Source organism: Caloenas nicobarica, chromosome 1 (genome assembly GCF_036013445.1).
Source record: "Caloenas nicobarica isolate bCalNic1 chromosome 1, bCalNic1.hap1, whole genome shotgun sequence".
NCBI classification, from domain to species: Eukaryota; Metazoa; Chordata; class Aves; order Columbiformes; family Columbidae; genus Caloenas; species Caloenas nicobarica.
This window is the reverse complement of record NC_088245.1, coordinates 144,577,136-144,598,700: the sequence shown is the minus strand read 5'-3', so window position 1 is coordinate 144,598,700 and position 21,565 is coordinate 144,577,136. Positions and strand designations below refer to the sequence as shown.

The 21,565-nt window shown below is 38.2% G+C and overlaps 1 protein-coding gene across 1 annotated transcript; it reads right to left on the bottom strand.

The window, feature by feature from the left end:
• Window positions 1-229: 229 nt before the first annotated feature.
• On the bottom strand, window positions 230-21,270 carry ZPLD1 (zona pellucida like domain containing 1). Its single transcript, XM_065657944.1, has 10 exons — window positions 21,153-21,270; window positions 15,713-15,933; window positions 12,535-12,716; window positions 11,782-11,854; window positions 8,837-8,934; window positions 8,120-8,200; window positions 7,109-7,280; window positions 5,611-5,719; window positions 2,351-2,380; window positions 230-405 (listed from the first exon to the last, which is right to left on the bottom strand). The coding sequence occupies exons 1-10, from the start codon at window positions 21,256-21,258 to the stop codon at window positions 230-232; spliced, it is 1,248 nt and encodes a 415-aa protein (XP_065514016.1). The 5' UTR covers window positions 21,259-21,270.
• Between the last annotated feature and the right edge of the window lie 295 nt (window positions 21,271-21,565).

The window sequence follows — 21,565 nt, the reverse complement described above, 5'->3', positions numbered from 1 at the left end:
CAGTCTGATCACAAACACAATTGAGATTCTCATAATTCTCTAGGATTGTTACCAGTATCACTGCTTCTTACTTACACAACAACATTTAGCAAATCTACAAATATAGAATATAGCTGGAAGAGAAGCTGGATACAGCTGGAGTGTTGCCTTAATATTAGCTTTTAATGGAATCATACTTCATGGACAAGAAAGGAAACTCCAAAGAAAAAGTGCAAGTAAATCATCACTTTCAGTTGAAAACTGGGTTTCGGATGCCACTCAAGACTGAACCGTTGGGCCACTTTCTGTGCAGAAGAGTTAGGGAACATACAAAAAATGAAATGCTTGTGATTCCTAGGACGACAACACCTGAAATCAGTGCACTGGTGACTGAGTTCAGCTGGAAAGGAGGTCCATTTGGATGAGCTGCAAGGAGAACAAAAGTGTACAGGTGGTTACCATCTCTCAACAGTGCCAAACACTTCTGTCTTTCCATTACAACACACTCTTTACAGAACAATTACAATGAAGTGACTAAAACAGTACTTCAGAATAAGCACTAGCCTGCGTGGATAAAGCTTATCTAAGTGTACTTTGGAAACAATTACTAGTTCTTTCAATATCCACCATGCTGGGGGATAAAGACAGTAAGGATACTTGCAGGCCATAACCTCTCATATGCTAGTGACCAACCTTGACCTGTGCTATTTGAGGCAAGACTATCACTGTCCAAGAACTATCAAGGCAGAGGTATAAGGATTTGTGGCCTAATCAATTTAATGAAAGGATTTCTTCCCCAGTGTCGTTATCCATATCTCAATTTGAAGGTTATATAAATCCTTAGCACGCATATCCGGCACAAGATATCTGAGCTACTCTAAGCTTGTCTATATGTTTTCGCAGAAGGCTTAACATGTTTATTAATTCTCAGAGAGAAGAGGCAACATATTTACAATTTAGTGTAGCTTTAAAGGCTGTTCATGGACCAATTCCTGGACACTTGAACATACACATCCAGCCTGTACCATCTTTTCTAGAAGGACGGAAAAAAAAACATTTGAGTGGAGTGCACCACCAAAGCACTGATGTGTGTTTTTCTAAGAGCTTTGTTTGCCATTACCAGTGGTGGAGAGTGAGGCGAAATGACAACACAGCTTCTACATGGGCAACCAGACCGCTCTTCCCAGAAGCAGCCACCTGCCTTCAACACCATCAATCCCTCCCTCCTCAAAGCTGAAAAAAGTCAGGTCTGTTAATCAAGTTGCCCTCCCCTTCTCAACGCTGTGCTGTCTGCTGACCTTACATGTCTTCTTTCCGATAGAGCAGTAGTCCCACCTCGTTCCACCTCTACACTCCCCACTGGGACAGCAACAGGCACAGGAAAGGCTGTTGCTCTGGGATGGGAAGAGAGGGCTGCTGCTTCCGTTGCATGGGAAGGAAAGGTAGTAGCCATTAACACAGCAAGCTGTGTACAGCAAATGGAGAATTTGGGGTTTTTAATAATTATTATTATTTTAATGATACCCATGCGTAGGAACATACCTGAGAGCAATTCATTTCAGGGAGAACTTTGTTTCCATACTAGAAAAGAAAGGTAGCTGCTTTTTATGTGGTTTAAGTTAAGAAAAGGAGAAAGAAAAAGTATTAGAGTTCAGAGGACAGGATAGGTTGCTTGTGCCACTTGATCCTGTTATGAACAAGAGGGGGAACGGCCCAATGGACTTCCTGGTTGCCTTCACCATCCCATCTTAGTCATTAGCTACTCCTTGTTACCAACAGAGAACAGGAACAGACAGGCTGAAACAAGCTCTCCAAGTGCGCAAAGGAGAAGCACCCTAAAAATTAAGAGACCTGATCTCCCATGCAGCCTATTTCCTCCATTGCCTTAGCAGACCAGAAGTTCTATCCCAGATTCCCCATAGGATCTTTGTGTCATTAAATGCCAGGAGAACAGGAGCAGAGCTCTTCTGACTTTGAGCTGTGAACTGAGCTGGACTGTACCATGCTAACCATTTTGCTGGTCTACTCTGCATGGGCAGAGTTTACTGCTTAAGTCTGACTTTGTATCTGGCAGTTGCAATGTTCCCTCACCGTCATATACCATCGCAACAGATTTTCATTTCATTTTCATCACAGGAGCTAGAAGTTGCTATGTTGGTGGTGCTGGGTACACAAATTAAACTGAGCATTCCAGATTCACCAATTGCTTTCTTTCTAACATGTCAGTAATGACTCATTTAAATGACAAAAACAAGCCAAAAAGAAAAAACATTTCAGCTCAGTGCATGGAGCTCAATCAAAATGGTTCATCTCCTCAGTTCTTTTTCACTCAAGTCTTCTTTTATGTTTCTTGGAATTCTGATTAACTTACCAAGCTGTGAATTGTTGGTTGGAGTCTCATCTGTATAAAACAAAAGTGGGATGCATTATATTTTACCTACCTTCTTCCCTTCTTGCAACACAAAAGCCAAGAGGCCTAACTTTATTTCCAAAGCACATCAGCTATACTAGCAGCATTGATTAGTAGCTTTTAATATCTCTGGTAGAATAAAGACAGCAGCATTAATTATGTGACATTGCTTCATTTTTAATGTGAGCAAACCAATATGAAGTTACTTAGTATTCTGTGGCACAAAAGCAACGAAACAAAAAGCAAATAAACAAAAAACCCAAACAAACAAAACCACCCACACCTTAATGCCGGAACTTCCTAACTGAAAAGGTGGCCAGTTCTATCCTGTCCCTCAATAAAAATACAGCCATAAGCATGTGCCCTCACTGTTAATCATATTACAAGAAGATCTGCATATGAAAAAAATTAACCTGAGTTTTTCAAGGAAAAATACATCAGCATGATTACAAAACCACCCTTTCCCCATGCTCACTTTTCTCTTGGCAGTTACACAGTGTCATTATAATCAGGGAAACATTTGTATGTTGTCTTCAGTTTTTATTACCATTGTCCATCTCAGAATAACATTTGTTGTCACCATTTTTACTTTTTTTGTGCAACTTGTGAGCACAGCTCACGTATACATTTGTATTGAGCAGCTGTCTTCTAAGTTTAAGTGAGACATCCATCAAAAGCTACACAATTTCACCTTCACAAGTAGGTACCAGTTTTGTTTCTATAAACAGACACTAAAACATTTTCTGTGTATGTCTCCCATAATGACTTATTTTAGATTGACAAACAAGAATAAAGTTTCTCTGAAAAGAACAAAATGTTAGCAATAAAGAGTTCAGAAATATGCAGAAGGACCACTTATTCATCTACAGTAGCCCTATTCAGGTCCTACAAAGGTAACTGCACAAACACTGCTGTTACCAGAACAACGGGTGACAAGACTAATGGGGAGACCTGGCTGACCTGAGGTGCCTCTGCAGACAGCGATGGGCACAGGACTGGCACTGGGACAGGTGCAGCACCAGCCTAAATGAGTGAAGTGAGGAGCTGCACACCCATGCCACTGCAGCCCTAATCCTGGCCAGAAATACTACGGCGAGTTGGGTGCAGCTGGTTTGATGGGCTCTGTACAAATATATCTGTACTAAGGCTGGACCAGAGTTGGCCTTGAAAATATTATAAGTGCCTCCATGCAGGTGAGCCAGCACTGCACTCCTGCACTCCTCATCCACATACCCTAATCCCCAAAAATAAGACAGGGTGTTATATTAATTTTTGCTCCAAAAGATGCCTTTTTTTTTTTTTTTTTTTTTTTTTTCACATGCATAGCTGCCTGGACACTATTTACATTGACTTCTTTTTTTAATGAACTGTAACTAGGGCTTATATTTTGAGTAGGGCTTATATTTTGAGCATCCTCAAAAATCCTGAAAAGTCATGCGAGGGCTTATTTTCTGGGTAGGTCTTATTTTCAGGGAAACAGGGTAGTTCTGTTCCAGTTCTCTCATTACTTTCCCATTGTTCTTTCCTTGACTATAGAATTTCTGAGCATCACATTTTTAATGCACTTATTTTCACAATAGGGAGGGACAGTGGGAGGAAATACTAACTCCCTCTTTCTGCTCCAGAAGGAAAAGCGTAGTCCAGGTCAGATTAAGGGACTCGCCCAATGTCACTCAGGAAATTAATGGCAGAGTTCATAACTGAATCCCATTTTTGCAGAGTACTCCCATTAAACCATCCTTCTGACAGGAGTGGGACACTCCAAAAGCGTACTATGGAGATGCAGAAATATGGCTAATCTAAAAAGCTTTATCCATATTCCTCAAGTAGAAGACACTTAAATTATTATTTCCCTTTTCCAGCCTTTTTCATGTTTTCATTTTTTAAAAAAACCTCAACAGTTGTCAAGAAATTACAAAATCATTTATCCTTCCTTTGGAGTCATTAAACACTTGTGTAGAAATCTCTGTTTGCTGGAAGTTATGCAGTGTATAAAGGTAACTGATGAGCATCTTACTTTTTTTATAATTGTAAAAATAGCATTTGCAGCGTTTGAATCATAAGCTATATTACCTAATAAGAGTTGCTCATATAACAAACTTTGTCTAGCTTCCACTCCCTGCCTAAGGCAGCATTTCTCTAGCATACATGTTTCTCTGAGCAAATCTGTCATTCATTTCCCAAAACTACTCACATATGCAACTTTGAACTTAGCTCTTTTCACTTTTTCTCGACTAATCAGATAGCAGCAACTCAATTGGGACTATGTATAATGCAGAAAAAATAACGCTCATTTTCATTGCAGGAATGTTGCCTATAACAGAAGGTTCCAATAATTGTCTCTTGTTATATGGTTCCCCATTCTGGTGGATCAGTTGTTGTGTTTGTATATGTGGGCACAACCACTTTGCTTTATTCTCACAAGTTTCAATTATTTTTCATAGATAGGATCTGGTCCCTCTCTCAGCTTCCTAAATATAAGACTGCTGAAATCAGTTGCTTAACTGCAACTACTTATACATATCTGTAAACATAAATTCCTAAACATTATTAAAATATTTTATTTTTATTATTTTGTCAACAGCAGCCACACATTCTTTTCAAAGACTACAGGTTTCATTTAGAGCTGCCTTTTTTTTTGTCGTCTTAAACTTTGGCAATAAAAATGGAAATCATGGAATTTCAGTCTGGAAATAAAGGAGTAGATTTTGGCCCACTCTGCTTAGAATTTACAATGTGTTTTTCCTATTTCTTCCTTATAGCTGAAGTCTAAGTATAGCATGTATTAATTTTATGCAACACTTAGATAAAAACCCCACAGGTGAAGGTAGAAGAAATGGTGACTCAAAAGTGACAATGAATATTCATTAGCTGTCCAAATTAAATTGCAACACTGAACACAGCGCCTCAAATTCCATCATCTTCAGTGAAATCTGGCAAAATTCAACCCACCAAGTTTGGGCTTTTATAGTGGCCTTATACGCATAACAGTATCCTACAGTGATTTTACTGAGGTAGGGAGGAAGCATGTGAGAGACTAACAGAAATATTAGCTCAAAATTTTTACCAAGAACTCTGACAGTAGGGGAAAAAAACCCCCAGCAAACTCATGGAGAATACATGTTTTCTCTGAATAACTGCAAATTTATATTAAACTGCAAAACATTTCCCCAGGTTTCTGAAATTTCTGCCCTCCATATGAAACATTAGCTTATTCCTACCACTCCTCGTAATGATGGGGCCAGCAGAGATTACAGCATTGCCAGAGGTGCTCTGAGGGCTCCAAGTTGTCCTCCCACCAGCATCTCTTCTTTCTCTATTACTGCAAATCTGAGCAGTTAATCAAAACAAAGTCAGTTTCAGAGTGGAATGGAATTATTGCTCTTCTGTGCTTCCTGCTTTAATGTAAACTATTTTATAAGCAGTACTACGACCTTTATTTTATTTCTTAGTACGCATTAAATTACTTTGCAATAAAACCAGCTGCAATATTCCCTAGAAGTGTATCTTATAAATGCCTTGCTTCCCAATGCATTTTGCCTCACATTGTTTACAGAACTACATTGCTGTTGTGTACAAGATCCCTCTCATAGTATATTAAATTTTCAGTAGTTAATTTCCCAAAGCTTTGTTTACAGACAGTTTTCCCCAACAAATGCATTTTGCTTGACTAGGCACAGACAGCATGCTACCATCTCTATGCTAGCAAGATTCTCAAGTTAAAGTTCACATATTTTCTATGGAGTTCTAAATAGCAATGACCCACATTAAAACAATCTCCAGCACTCTGTCATCTGGAATCCACCTTTAACATCTCTAACTTATCATCTACTTTAATCTTGGGTACTCAAATATGCTTCAACCAAGAGCATTTCTTTAATTTCAACTTCTTGTGAAAGAACTTCAAAAACCTCAGAGTATCAATTCAATAGGAACAATGAATTATTTAAAAGTGTAACACAGAAGTACATAAAAATGTAAAAAAAGTCAGAAGTATACTGAACTGATAGCATTCTAAAATTCCAAATGGTAATAAGAAATGATACTGCATTCCGAAGATGTCAACCCAGAATATTCTGTGTTTATATGTTTATTTAAATGTTGCAATTTCCAAAATATATTTGTTGTTCCTGACACTACTAAAATTCAATAATTTTTGAATTGATGCAACTTCGTTAACTTCAACAAAATAGCAGTGTCCAGACTATAAGGGAGACAGAAATAAACTACATGGGATGTAGTAAGTTGGTTTTCTTCTCACTATCAGAAACTCTTCCAAATTTTCCTTGTAAGTATAGTGGCATTTACTATAGTTTAAGTTTTCCATAAACTCTAAGATATTTCTATTCATCCACTGTGATTGTGGATATCTTTTTTCTTAGGTGCTATACTAAGAATTTCAGGTCTGAAGCTGTCTCAGAGTTGCTACTTTAAAAAATGAATTAAGAACCAAAGGGCAAAGAGGTCATTTCTCATGTGTTCAACAACCTCTATTTTGCAGGTCTAGTAGTATTCTATCTCCAGATGACAATATTCTGTGCCCTGTTCTTCAACTGTTTTACATTCCTTCAGACACAAAAAACATTCTTAGTTCAGACTCTACAAGTCATCCTTATTTTCTGCCATCCAAACTTCCATAGCATTTTTATGCAGAATAAGCCCAACATGCATATTTTATATCCAGATAATTAAGAGCAACTTTCAGCCATGGAAACTTACCGGCACAAGAAAGGGACAGTCATCTGCTCTGCACAGCTTTGTCACGCAGTGAAGGAAGACCGTAGACATCTTCTGGTTCTTGTGCTTCACAAAGCGAAACACCTCAAAGGAAAACCGGCCCATTTGGCTCTTGCCATTTTCAATTATAGTCGTCTGCGGGTCCTTGTCACAGCTAGTTTTTTAGAGAAGATTAAATCTAGGATGAGCAGCTGTATGATTAGCATTTGGAAGCTCTTAGCCGAGAATAAGACAACTTAAGTAGCAAGTTCAGTGCTTCAGTTCCTTGGAAAAGAGCACGGTGCCATGATGTCCACCATGGGCAGCCACAATCTGCCTGTTAGGTTGCACGGTCCTGTGCTGAAACGCATTCCTACAGAAACATCATGTTTTGTTTTGCAACATTACAGCTATAACCAAGCTACTATTTAATTTCAGTGCCTAAAGAAACTTGAGGCCTGGAGCATAAAGTAATCAGGTATGCTAACCAGTATAGACAGGTAACTCCAAATGAAGACACTATCTCTCCACCAACCATCACTGATAAGATTTAATCTGAGATACTGCCAACGTGTTATTCAAAGTTCCAATTCAAACAAATGATATCACTGGGAGTAGAAGCAGAAGCATCTATTTATCTTTAATCATTTGCTTAACTGCTTTCCTGAACTGGAGTCTAAGATGTTTTATATCACTGTCATTCACCATAAAAGTACCTTTGGTAAAATAAAGGCCAGTTTAGCCGTTCAATTTGGATGTTAATGGTATCTCTAGAAGAGCCATTTTAGATATATGCTTCTCTACTCTCATAACTCTTACGACTTTTCTCTTGCTTCTACGTTTATGCTCACAAACAAGATAAGTCCTGATACTTTATCTGTAAGCCCAGCCCTCGGTCCTCCCTGCTAATAGCACCTAGACTTTCCAGGCAGTTTAGAACACTGCTATTGGAGAGATTTCTAACTGCTTTCTGAAGGAAGGACCCAGAAAACACTGGGTTTGCACAGGACCTACCTGAAAAACAGATCATATCGAAGATCATCACTAGGATTACCAGATGGCGTGGTGTAACAGTAGTCCATCAAAACATTCCACCTGCACAGGGAACAAAGTGATAGATGAGGGGAACTGACAATGTTAAGAGTAGGGCTCAAGAGTGAGTGAGAGAGAATAAAAGACAGTACAGGCAAGCATACAAACTGATAATGCAGGCTGTTACATTGAAGCCAAGTTACTCTATTTAACTGGTCACATACAAATCATCCTGCATTCCCAACATATCACCTATTTCTTCCCACAACTTACAAAACTAAACAGCACACCATAGCTGCAGAATTGTAGAAATCAAATAATTTGGTTTCATGCAAGCCAACACACATTCTATACCTCCTCTCAGAAGTCATGGCCACATACAACTAGAAATCAAAACTATTCCACTCTTAGAAGCCCTGGGGTTTCTCACTTGATCTTACAGGGGTCGCTTCTTAAATAACAGCAATACAACATTTAAGGTATAATTCAGAAAAACTTTCATAATGAGAACAGCAGCAAGATATGTATTCACCATTAAGGACCTGATACTCTCCAGCTGAGGACAGTGATTGTCAAACACCAACCATCATTTTAACATACGAAAGGCTATGAGGAAAGACAGTTGCTTCTATATCAGAAAAAATTGCAATCCAAGAGCTGAATAGCAAGCAAGACAAGAAATAACATCCTTTATGGTACCTGCCATCAAGGTTAGTTGCTCTTACAGCTGCGTATATTTTGGTTTTCAAAGGTAAACCTGTACTCGGAATAAGGAGCTGCTGGCTGTAGGTTGAATCCTGAAAAAGAAAAAAAAAATGTACCAGAAATCCCACTCTAACAACCCATCTGCATCCACAGACTGAACTTCCATCTAATTTTTCTGACCTTTCTATATAGGACAGTCATTTATTTTGTCCTCCATAAGAAGCAAAAAGCAGTGCCAGAGCATTTGCCTACACATTTGTCTATAACAATCAACAACACTTGGCTGACCTTATCCTATGCAACCATTTTGGGGAATCTATGAATCCCAGCATCTACAGGCAAATGTAGCAGTTACTTTGATTTTCTAAAGGAGGAGCTTAACTGGATTGTCCTGGTGTACCTTTTCCCAGGAAAGGTTGTGAAGGTTATCCAATTTATTGGAGATAGCAATGCCATGAGGTTTTACATATCTTAAGATGCAGTCTGGGAGAACAGACACATTCTATTATGCGAAATGTAGTTTCTATGGAAGTTAGCTTGTTGAAGACTACAAATAAACATTTTCATTTAAATTCTATTATTTCAAAAAAGCTGTTTCAAGAAAGCTGCATAGAAAATAAAAGTTGGGATTTCTCCATATACTACTACATAGATATAGCTGGTTTATTGGTTTCTTGTTCAAAGGTTGAACCATTAGTGTCACTTTAGCAACAATGCCATGAAACAAATCTGAGTGACAGAAGTTAATTCAGCATATCAAAATGCACTTACTGCTAACACCACCTATGTCAAATATTTTACTAATCCAGAAAGCACAGGGACTCAGCATGTTGAGACCTTTTACAAGTGGCTGAAACACTCAATACATAAGAAAAATTTTGTCAAACAGGATTTTGACCAGATTCAGTGAGGCAGGCAAGACCAAGAGCAGCAGCTGACAGCAACAAAAAGGACTAAGCACATACATCAAATATTTTTTCAAAGGGAACAACTCCAAAATTCACAGCACACCCAATATTCAATCTCTGCAGCATTGGAGGCCTTGGGACATACACATGCACACACAGACCAGCTCTGCAACATACACGGAGCAAGTCCTTGAAGAGTCATTCAAGTGAGACCAGTTAAGTTTGCCTTCTTCAAAATTAATTATACATTTCTCTATTACATAGGTCTGTCACATTTTGCAACTGATTAAAAAAGAGTCCCTCAATATTATATTCCATAGTTGTTCTTTTTTTCTTAAAGAGGAATTTTTATTCATTTAGACAGACATTTACAGCAAGACCAAGAAGCACATAGCCACTTAGGCTCTGTGAAAGCCCATTAAACGTTTTTCTATTAAAGTCTTTCTGAGTCTATCATAATGGTTCCTCTTGACTTTCCTAATGATAACACACACTAACACCACAAAGTAAATGTAGACATCACCTTGTGAGGGAAGATGGGGGTGAGCTGAGAAGATGAAGAGCCAATTCCAGGGAAATAAGATTACAGCTAAAGCTTTAAAGCCTGGCTGCTCACAGTCAAGAGCCACATCTGTATACAACCCCCTGCCAATACCAAGGGGTCCCAAGGCCCCTGCCAAAACCATGACTCTCCAACAGTGACACCACTGCTCATGGTCAACTTGTAAACTCACTGGGGTAGGGAGGATGAAAGCTCATCTTGGGATATGGTGTTTGAGGGAAAACAAGTGCTCAGCACGAGCATCAATAGCACTTACACCTGACTGTGTGCAGAACTGGGCCCCGAGAGGCAGCAAACACGTGGTGGTCAATGATTGTCCTGACTGAGAAATCTGGCTACCCCTCACCCTGCCCCATCCTTTTGGTCCCAGGTTTCTTTAAAAATGAGAGAAGAATAATCTTTATTTTAACAGATCATAGATTATTTGGAGCTCTGCTCTGTCAAACAAACAGGGCTTTTTTTAAGCATGCCTTTGGAAAATGTCCTGTTACAATATTTATAGCTCATTATGTTCAAAGCATAAAGCATTGACTTTTAAATCAGTTGCATCAATTAGAACTCGGCGTCATGATGGCATGAATAATAACGCAAAAAAATAAGATTCATAATTTACAAAAATGTTGCTTGATAGATTAAAAAAATTGATATTTAAATAAGGTATTTAAAATGTATGAATAAAACTTTTAATCAACACAAAAATATAACTTCAGGATTAATGCTAAGCAGAGGTCCGTGCATTTTTCGTATTTTACTGTCTCCATCCATACTTATGTAGTAAAGGCTTTTATAATAATGCATATTCAGGTTAAATTATCTAAAACGCATGGAAGCAGAGTTAATTGAAAGCTGTTAAAATTATTAACCCTTAAAGTCTTGAAAGTCCATACAATGAGGCAACAAGTGCAGTGAGCTATAGATTTGGAAGAAATCCTACATCCCTCATTACAATTACAGATGATCAAAACATTCTGATGATACTTGAACATAAAAATACTCTGGCGAAAGTCCTACCATTTATTGCTAATGTAGCGGGTCTGGAATATTTTACAGAATTCTACAGAGTACTCTCTGTATCAGTACAGTGTACCTATACACATACACACACATAAACAACATAAATGCAAACACAAGCATGCACTCCGGAGTATAATTACTATTACTACAACTGATGAGTCATGTGGCACTACAACCTGAAAGCCAGAGCTGTAAACTGAGGAACTGTATAAATACAGGAGAAAAAGATTGTGTGTGTCCTCAAAGACTAGCCATATAAAAACAAGACAACAAGTAGACACAAACAAAAAGGACAAAGGAACACAGAGATGAAAGATGCCCCATTCACAGGAGGAGTGGGAAGGGAATAGCAAATAATGAAGAGGTTTCTATACTTTGCTCTGCTAATCCATCTTGTACCTACATAGTGCAGAGATTAGTTTAGTCCAGGTCATGCTACTGTGTTTTATACTCACATTGTAAAGTAACAAATGCAAAGTGCTGATAAATGTACCATTGTTCTCTCTCACAGAAATAGCAGCTGATGACCTACAACAGAACCAGAAACCAAAAACCATCATGAAGAAAGATATCTTATTTTTGTGTTTATATACTTTAAGGTTTTTTTCATTAAAAACCGCAATGAGATATATCACAAGGAGATAATTTATGCATTTGGGTTATAAACTTCAGAAATAGGAATTTGTAGTGGAAAGACTGACAGAACCTTAACTATGCAGAAAGTAATGGATACTGTTGAAAACATGAATCAGAAAAATAAGTAGCAGCGAGGCAATGTGACAAAAAGGAACCCACTTTTCATGATATACAAGGCTTACTCATGGAAATATTTTCTCTTGCACACTATATTCACCTGCTTAAAAATTATTTCATGAAGAATTCCCATTTTTTTGCTGCTACTATTTTGCCCGCAGAACACTCGAATTTCAAGGGAAGTTTTACAGTATCTAAGGCTCTCTTCATAAAGGCAGCTCTTCAAAAACTATGTTATTTCATACAACAATGCTACAGAATTTTCTTTTATTTTGCATCACCTCTTCTTTCAGTGCTTTTTTGCTTTCCTTTTTCTCTTGTGCAGCTAAAAACCACTATGCTGACAATACTGCTATGGCACAGACATATATTTAGGCATACATGCAAATATACACGTACATATGAGCTTACACAAACATGGGAATGAAACATGTAGGAATGAAAAGCACACTTACGAAGCAAGCTGAGTATTGTTAACCAAGTACTCCAGTGGATAGCTACAGCTAAATTTGTACAGAAGCCCAGGCAGGTAGCTGATAATTGTTGGTGGGTCTGGAGTATCAATATAGCCTGAAACATTACCTATCTGTACCACTGAGGTATTTCCATAAGCATTAATACCACGAGCTGAGGATACCTATTGAGGGAGACAGAAAACAACTATTATCAGAAAGTTAACTGTGGAACAAAAGATACCTACGGTCACTGATGCTTTAATCCATAATTTACCAAGAGGTATCTTCAGGAAATGCTTCAAAAGTGACTTTAGTTTAATAACATGTTCCATGTGTGATATCCCTGTTCTTAAAACACAAACTCGAGCAACATTTGAAAAAACCTGATGGATCCTGGAAGTATTTTTTTTTGTAGACACTTTTTTTTCTGAGCATTCTCAGTGAATTCACGTAACTTACCAGGAAAAGCTGAAGGAACTTTTCTATTACATTTAAAAATTATTAGCTTAAGATGAGCTTGCATATGAAATAATGAAGTCAATACACAAGCAGTTTTATTACAGAAACAACTCTGTCACTCTTGAGCTTTGCCTTTGACATATCAAAATCAATGTACTTTATTAGCCAAATAGCTGAACTTCGAGTCTGTGGTTCTGTCTACATTATACATCTCTAAATCTAAATTATAAACTATGTGCAAAGAAACACTGTCAGAAATGCAAGAGCTGAAAAGCAATACAAACTTAATGCCAATACAACCTTAATTCAGTCCCTGGACACAAGCTACCCTGCACTGCTCAGGCTGACAGAGTGTGCAGAGCCACCAGTAACGTGCAGCTCTCAGAAAACCAAAGGACACCCTTTCCTCCTGGTAGCAGCCCAGCCCTACTCCATCTGTAGCTACTGATCTGAATAAGTTTGAAAACAGCAGATGAGTACCAGAAATCAATTTCTCAGTAGGCACATACACAGTAAGTCCAATTAACATGGCACTGGACTTCCACCATTGCATTTATTTTGTATAATGGTATTAGCAAAACAGATGCTTTCATTAGCTTTAGAATATACAATTTCTTAAAACATTTCATTATGGAAGAATCATCCTGAGGTGCACAAGTTGCAAGATTTTGCACTGAGTAGCACAGGATACCCAGCGGTATTTTGATTTTTTTGACTACAGAAAAAACAGCTACAAGACAGATACAGCCATGCACTTTTGCAATAGTATACCTAGACATTTGCTAAATGGCAAGAAAATTATGAAAGTCAAATTTCATAGGATCTATTCCTTGCCTAAAAAACACAGACTGGAGCACCAAGGTAGCATAGCCAACTACAGCCCTCTTTAGTTTCTCACCATTCCACCCTGAAAAATAAAAAGTTGCGTCTGCCATACCACAAACAGACCTGGGTTTTACCTGAGTTCTGCCTGAACTGTCTTTACTTTTATTGCAAATGAGTTTGAAGGTCTTTGCTGTGAAACATAGCCAAGAAATGCATGGGATTGTACTACCCAAGTGTGGGGAACACGATAAGAAATGCTCCTTGCTCCTTTATCCACTTTGTTTGTTGCACAGCATGCATAAACTGAGGATGAGAGGAACATTTTGGTTATATTTTTAGCAGCTGCTACCTTGTGTTTGTATCCTGTACAGCCTTGTGGGGGGCTTCATAGGGAGCCCAAATTATTTGCATTTACCAGATTAGACTTTTTTAAAAAAACCTCGGGCTCTTAAAATTATACTCAAATAGCAAGTTCAGGGAATTTACAATGTGACCAACTCCACGGGAACCAGAAAAAGTTGCTTCCTGGCAATTTCCTCTACTGCAAGTCATGGAAGTGCTACAGCTTTTCAGGCAAGACAGGAAAAGAGAATCTTGAACTTGCTGAACTGGTTTTTGTTGAACTTTTAAAACAAAACTCAGCCTGAAGCAAATAGGTCATAGAGCACATTGAACATTTCAGCCCAGTTTTGTGAAAATATTAGCAAGAGAAAACAGGGAGTTTGTTACGAAAACTGGTAAGTATCATCAAGTGCAAGTATGAATTATAGATATAAGACTTAAAAATAATACTTTTTTATACTTGTTTTTGTAAGTTACCCACAGATCCTTTGATACAAGTCACGACTGCTTGTACAGTGTCATATACACACAAACCGTACAACTCTCTTCTCCCTTGGTTTAGAAACTTTGAGACCTGACCTGCCCCTCTCCCTCCATTCAGAGTGAGATAGCTTCACTGAAGAAAATGAAATTGTAGTGGTACAAAACAGATTTCAAAGTCAGCTTCTGGATCAGATTCTAGCTCCAAAATCTCACCCAGAGCCAAGGATCAGATTTAGTCATCAGCTGTACAAAGACGTGCATTATCCATACATGGAACGGCAACATAAAATGTAGACACTGAAGTCACGCAACCAGGCAAAACACCACAGCACAGAGTGGCTGCACACTAAGAGATCAGAGCTGAAAACGCAAATCCGAACTTTGGTCCCACATCTTGACATTTTTAGCATGAACCTAGCACATAGGTTGGATAGCCCTTTTTTGTGTGTGTCAAACTTTCAAAACTTGCTCGAAAACTTCAGTTTGTTGCCAGGCAGTTACATATTGAGCTTTGATTGCGAGACTTCAAGGCACTGCTAGCAGAGGTGTCTACTGTGGGTTGGGCCCTCTGGCCAGACTGTCTCCCTCAAAGATGTTCAGCCCTATCACAGAACACACAAGATCAGTCAATCAGTCAGCAAGCCCCTCTCATATCAGAGCACAGAAGTAGGTACCCAGACTATAAGTCTCATCTGTCTAGCCAACTATTAAAGTATTTTACTTTTATTTTCCAAGTGGGTATTTTTAAAGTTTCAGCGAAATTGAAGATGTATTCAGCAAAAGTTTTAAAAATGGCTTGGAAAAATCTACTTTTTCCACTGGAAAAATAGTAAAATCAAAAATATACTTCCTAATCAGAGAACAAATGTGTGTCCCACCACATTTTCTCTTTAGTAATCAAGGTTATAAATTACCAAATTTCTCTGGTTTTCTTTGATGAATGGAATATATTTTTAGCTGGGCAAGACAATGTAAACATTATCTGTAAAAGAAATAACACTGTCAAGGTCATTCACTTGATGCTATGCATAAACAGCCATGCTACAATTTCACTTTGACCTTGTCTTACCACTAAAGTGTTTCCACAGGATTCCAAAGTACTCAGATTGATGATGAAAATGACCACTGCTGGAAAGGTGTTGTTATTGATGAAACCCCTGCAGTGGGCATCCCCATGTTTCCCATTCAGTGCCAGATCTGTCTCAGAATAACCAGAGAAAAGTACTGTGCAAAAATTTATCTTCATAGTAATTGTCTGTACTCCACAGAAGACATTGATATCTCGTTCAGCTGCAAGAAAAATACAGGGAAAGACATTGTAAGAAGATGTATTTTAACTAATCTCCATATAATTATTGTAGCAGTTACTCTAGTGTTGTAACTTATGACTAAATAAATTTTTATAATCCAGTCTCAGCAAAATATTGGAATGCAAAGGTCAGAATTGCATCATTCTGAAGAACAGATTTGACTCCACAGCTTTGCTAAAGAGAAGACAAGAACTGATGTCATAACATAGTATGCCACACAACAAAACCATTATTCCAAAATTCCCCAGGAAATCATTCAGTAGCACATCATAAAGCGAAGCACTGCAAGGGAGTGGAAAAAAACATAAGTGGTTAAACATTCGGAGTGTGATTAAACAGCCCCTTTCTGGAATAGAAATTTCCAGTGATTTTGAGAAATTCAAGAGGCCAAGCTCTGCCTTCCAGCCCACTCTGGCATGGAAGTCGAGTGTGTTTATCTGAGCCTGTCTGGAGTCTATTTTGTATGAGACTGCAGTCTCAGGTTGTGCAGACTTTGAAGCACAATCAACAGCATACCACTGCAATTTATTATGTTATCTTTAAAGTTGGGTTTTTTTTAAGAACCATCAACTTTAGCTGTAATGAAAAATCAGTTGGCTCTTGAAAGACAATGATTGATACTGCAAAGCGTCTTGCAATCTTTCATTTTGTACATTATGACAATACAAAAGACCAAGAAAACAGCAATTGTTACAACTGATCAATTTTTGAATAACAGCAAAAAAACCTTTTTGGATTAATTTGACCTTTTATTCAAAAGTTCTGAAGATTTTTATGTACTTGAACAGAAAAGCATCAAGTAAGAATATAGGCACAAGCAACAGTTTGTTTGGCTTTAGAGCTGTAATGTAGCTTTTCTATAAGGTCTCGTGTGCCTGTAGACAACTGGGGGACTGCTTTTTTTCGCCTAGTGATTTACAAAAAGACATACTGCATCGTGGTAAACACAGACATTATTCCTTTATCTAACAATTCATTTATTACATCTGTTTAAAGATTAAAGTGCTATTAAAAATTGCAGAAGGACTTCAGTCAATACTATACCATTAAGCCCGCTGAAATGAATTGTTCCACTGCATTGTCACAACAGAGAGGAAATGAAATCTCCATTATAATGAACTAGCTCTTTCCCCATGATACAAGAGCACAAGTAGTTTAATGTAGACAGCTTTAATGGTGGCTTTAAAGCCAAAACAAACAAGCACAGGAAATAACAGACAAAACTCTGTCCTGAGCTAATGTGGTGATAAATGTAATACACAGGGTGTAAATTTGGGCAGAAAGGTATTGGAGGCAAAACAGGAACTGAAGTGATTTGGAATGAAATTCTCCTAGTTCATACATATACATAATTCCACTAACATTACATGCAAAAATCAAGAAAAAGCATGCCTTTGTATTCACTACTTGAGGACTGTTATGATCCATGTAATTGATATACTGAGGTACAGGGAACAGTACAAAGAGGCAAATGGCAAAGCGTGTCTTTACACTTATTTGGACCAATGCACAAACAGTCAGATTGTAACAAATTTCAAGATGTAACATAAAGCAGTTCCATTAATTTTATAACTCCCTTCAAGTCTTTTAAAAAGCAAGATATTACTGTACCTGTTAAGCTGCCGTTACTACTTGCAAAATTCTCATTTGACACTAAGGGAAACGAGACCATACAGTATAAAAACACCTTTGTGCTATACAGGTGGATAAATTACCTTTCTAGACTGAACCTTTTCTACCCACTACTTTACAAGAAAGTATTGTTGCCAAATCAGTCCATTCTGGAATTAAAACATTATTTATTCAGATATTAATCCGAAACCAGGTGCAAACAGACCTAATGCTCCTTTAGATGCTAAATATCTAGCTCTAGTTAATTTCTTGTTAATTTAGAGAGGTAAATATAATTCCTATATATGTATAAGTTTAAACAAAATATGCTTGCATTCCTGCAGTAAAAGCTTCTGGTTTTCCGAGTAAGAGAGGACCGATGGTTTGAAAGTTAGGTCACCTGGCTGATGGGGCCTTAAATATGATGACTTCTTTGACACAGATTTTCCATACAGGCAAAGCACTTGGCCTTTTTCTGACTCAAATCACACAAACTATCTCTAGTCAACAGGACTCACAGGAGCGTCATGTGCAAAACAGAGTAAAGCTCAAGAGGTACATAGATACTACATTAACAGGGACCATCTTGAATCAAGGACAGACCCATGGCAACACGAGCCAAATGCTGACAGCTCCACTGCTCATTTCTGCTCTGGCACCCTTCCACACATTGCCAAGATTTGCCCCAGAGCAGGCAGCAAAAAACCTGTAGAGGACACGAGTTTGCCACAGAACACAGTCGACAAAAGTAATTCCACCAGAAGAGGCATGCAAAGACATTTATCGTTCAAAACCAGCTTCTCCGCATGAGCCTCTTTGATCAAATCATTGCTTTGAAAGTGAATTAAAATGCATAGTGTATGTGAAAAAGCTGCAGTATTTTTTGGCTTCTACTAAGTTTTCGGTATGTACTTACAGCAAGAGCTCCCTGAACCAAAACTGTGCTTTTCCCACCTGGAGACAGCCAGACTACAATGGCTCCATTCCCCAGAAGCCTTCCAAAAGCTGTCCATTCCTGCAACGCAGAACTAAAGCTTTTTTCTCCAGGCAACTCTCTGAGGGACAACAGGATCTGACCTTATTATATACTCTCTAGAACACATCTTGCTTTTGGTATAAAACGTTAGAGAATTTTCAATCTACCACATAGGGTTTTTTTTTCTTCTTCATTCCTGCTGACTACTGCATACCTACACACTAAAACAAACCCACGAACTGCAGAAACAAAGGTCCTGCCTGATTATTTATCATCCTATTCTTGCAGCACTATCCCTATGCAAGAGTCACCTAAGCAATGAATGATAAAAGCACAAACAAATAAAAAATGGATGATGTCCAAGGTTCCTTTAGGAAGGCTTAATTTCTCATATTTGCTGAAAAAAACTTCTGTTCTCCACAGCATTTAAAGAAAAAGAGCAAACCCCAATGGCTTCTCTGGTGTCTGCACACCACAGACCTCAGCAAGAAAGTCCATTCTCACCCCACATTTGGAATTTCAACTGACAACAACGAAGACTTCTCATGTGGAACAAATTAGGAACAGGAAGAGAGTCCTATCCACAATCAGGCCCTGTGAGCAGTATCTAAGTCCAGTGGATGCTTGTTTTGAAATGTTCTCCTTTTTGACCTCTCTCTCGCCACTCCCCTTACATTTGAGTTCTGGAGGCAGCCAGGCCAGCATCCTCAAAGCCACAGCCTGGGCTGAGCAACCTGGGGAAGCAAGCGTAATGAGGGCAGCCACCTTACCCCATAGAGGCGCTCTCAGCCATGTTCTGGGGTTTTTGAACCCTGAAAACAGAGCTCCAGCAGCCTCACTCGGCTCCACTAGCCCCAGCCCATTTCATAGCAGTCTTTTTTTGCGTACTGAAAATAACATCTCTCAAATCTTGGGACAAAAGGGTTTTCTGAGTTTTACCTCTATCTCGAATGCACAGCTAACAAGCAGAATTATTTTTCTTTCCTACTTCTCAAAATCAGCACTAAGACTGTTGATTAAATACCAACCTTTGAATCTTTACTGCCTGAGATCACAAACAAGAGCAAGTAGGACTCGACTTTCAGCTCTTATAAGTAGTGCAGGGTGATTAGCATTTACTTAAAAAAAAAATCTGTTTACTTGTAACCTGAGCAGATTTTCTCCCAAATCCCTGTGATTTGGCAAACATGGAATCTGATATGACCCTTTTTCATGAGGCAGAACCACAAGTGGCCCCAAAATACCCACAATAAGAGCTCGATTCAATGAATGAGTATCACATTGCATATATAAACTTTGGCACAAGACTGGTGTGAAAAATGACCAGAGAAATACTTTAAAAGCACAGAAAGAGGAATCTGAACTTCCCTCTAGCTCTTGCAATCCTCTCAAGAAGCCTGAAACAGAAAAACAATTACATTAAAAAGGTAGATATGAGGCAAGCGGGCACAATTCACCCACACATTTGAGGCAAGCCTGTAAAGCTTTTATTAAGAAGGGAAATATAGAAGTAGTTTGTTAAATACTCAGTTAAAGAGTTATTTTGTCAGGGATAGAGACAACATATTCTTCTTTGCACGTTTTATAGATCTATTTTTCATATTCACACCGATTAAGTGAACAAGAATGAATCCCACTGTTGGTCTTTATGTCAACAAAGCACTTAAAAGTAACACAGGAAACAGACTGTAGGCTTTCTGCTGACTTAGGTTAATAAAAGGGCAGATTCTTCCTGAAAAAAAAAAATCAAAATCAGTATTATTCAGAAATCAACAACACTGAAAGGTATCACAGCACAATACTAGAGTTCATCACTCTACAGTTCAATTTGATTGCTACCTCAGACACACAAGATGTGAACGAGCCAGTATTCACAGCTTTTTTAATTATTATTATTCTGCCCAAGAAATAACTGAGGCAGGAAGTATAAGCAATGTAACAGAGACTAAAAACATTCTTTAGCTGAGTAAACCCTGATACACATGTCGTTAAGACTGAAATTTCATTTCTATCTCTCATTGTATTAACAGCTCTAGATATCTGATGTCCCCAGAATGACTTAATTACCACTTTCCCAGAGGCATGAGTGTATGTCATACATAGATACATCGCATGGCTTCACCAGTTCCTAACCAAGCACTTAATGTTGTAATAAGGCACTGAATTTTGCCATTGACTTCATTTTGCTCAAAAATAGACATATATTTATTTAACTAAAGGACATAATTATAGTCTCTTATCCAGATAAAACATGAAAGAAAATCCAGCCAGAAGTTTCAGACTCTTAAATCTATAGAGAACATTTCCAACAACATGACCTCTGGTGACCTTCTTGGGCAGGATAGACCTCTGGCAAAAGCAGGTCAAACACCAGTGATGCAAGGGGAGTTGTATTTGTTTCTACTAGGCCGAATTTGACCCGTTGTGCGATTAAGAAGAAAGTAAAGCACAATATTAGAGAAGTTTCATTGTCACCACGATAGTTAAAACTCAATGTGGGGTCCTGCCCTCAAGCTTCAGACAGATTTAAAGCTCTGTATTTAAAAATAAGCACTGCTTTGAACCAAGACAATAAAGAAGCCATTAGAAAAAGATGTCTATTAAACACTTACCAGGAAACCTGCTATGGAGGTTAGCATCACAGTTGTATCCATTGAACTGAGCAGTCACTGAAAGCACTTTAATCGTCAGCAGGAGCAGTAACCATACCTGTTCCATTGCAAAACCTAGCAAAACATTAGTTGGTTATTACACACATCTGTTCATTGCATTGAAGATGCTTACTGCAGACATTTAACCACTCGGGAGGTGATGGTCTCCAGCAAAGGAATTGAGAGGGGGATAAAGCTCACAAGTTTATGTGAAAGAGGCCACAGGCAGCAGGACCCATTTCTCTACTTCGAGTAATGTGTAATTTCTATTAACTTCTACAGCTTTTAATCAAAACTTGTGACAAAAGAAAGGTACTCGAGGAAGATATAAAAGAAAAGGAAAAAAATCCTTAAAAATATAGTGATCGATTAGG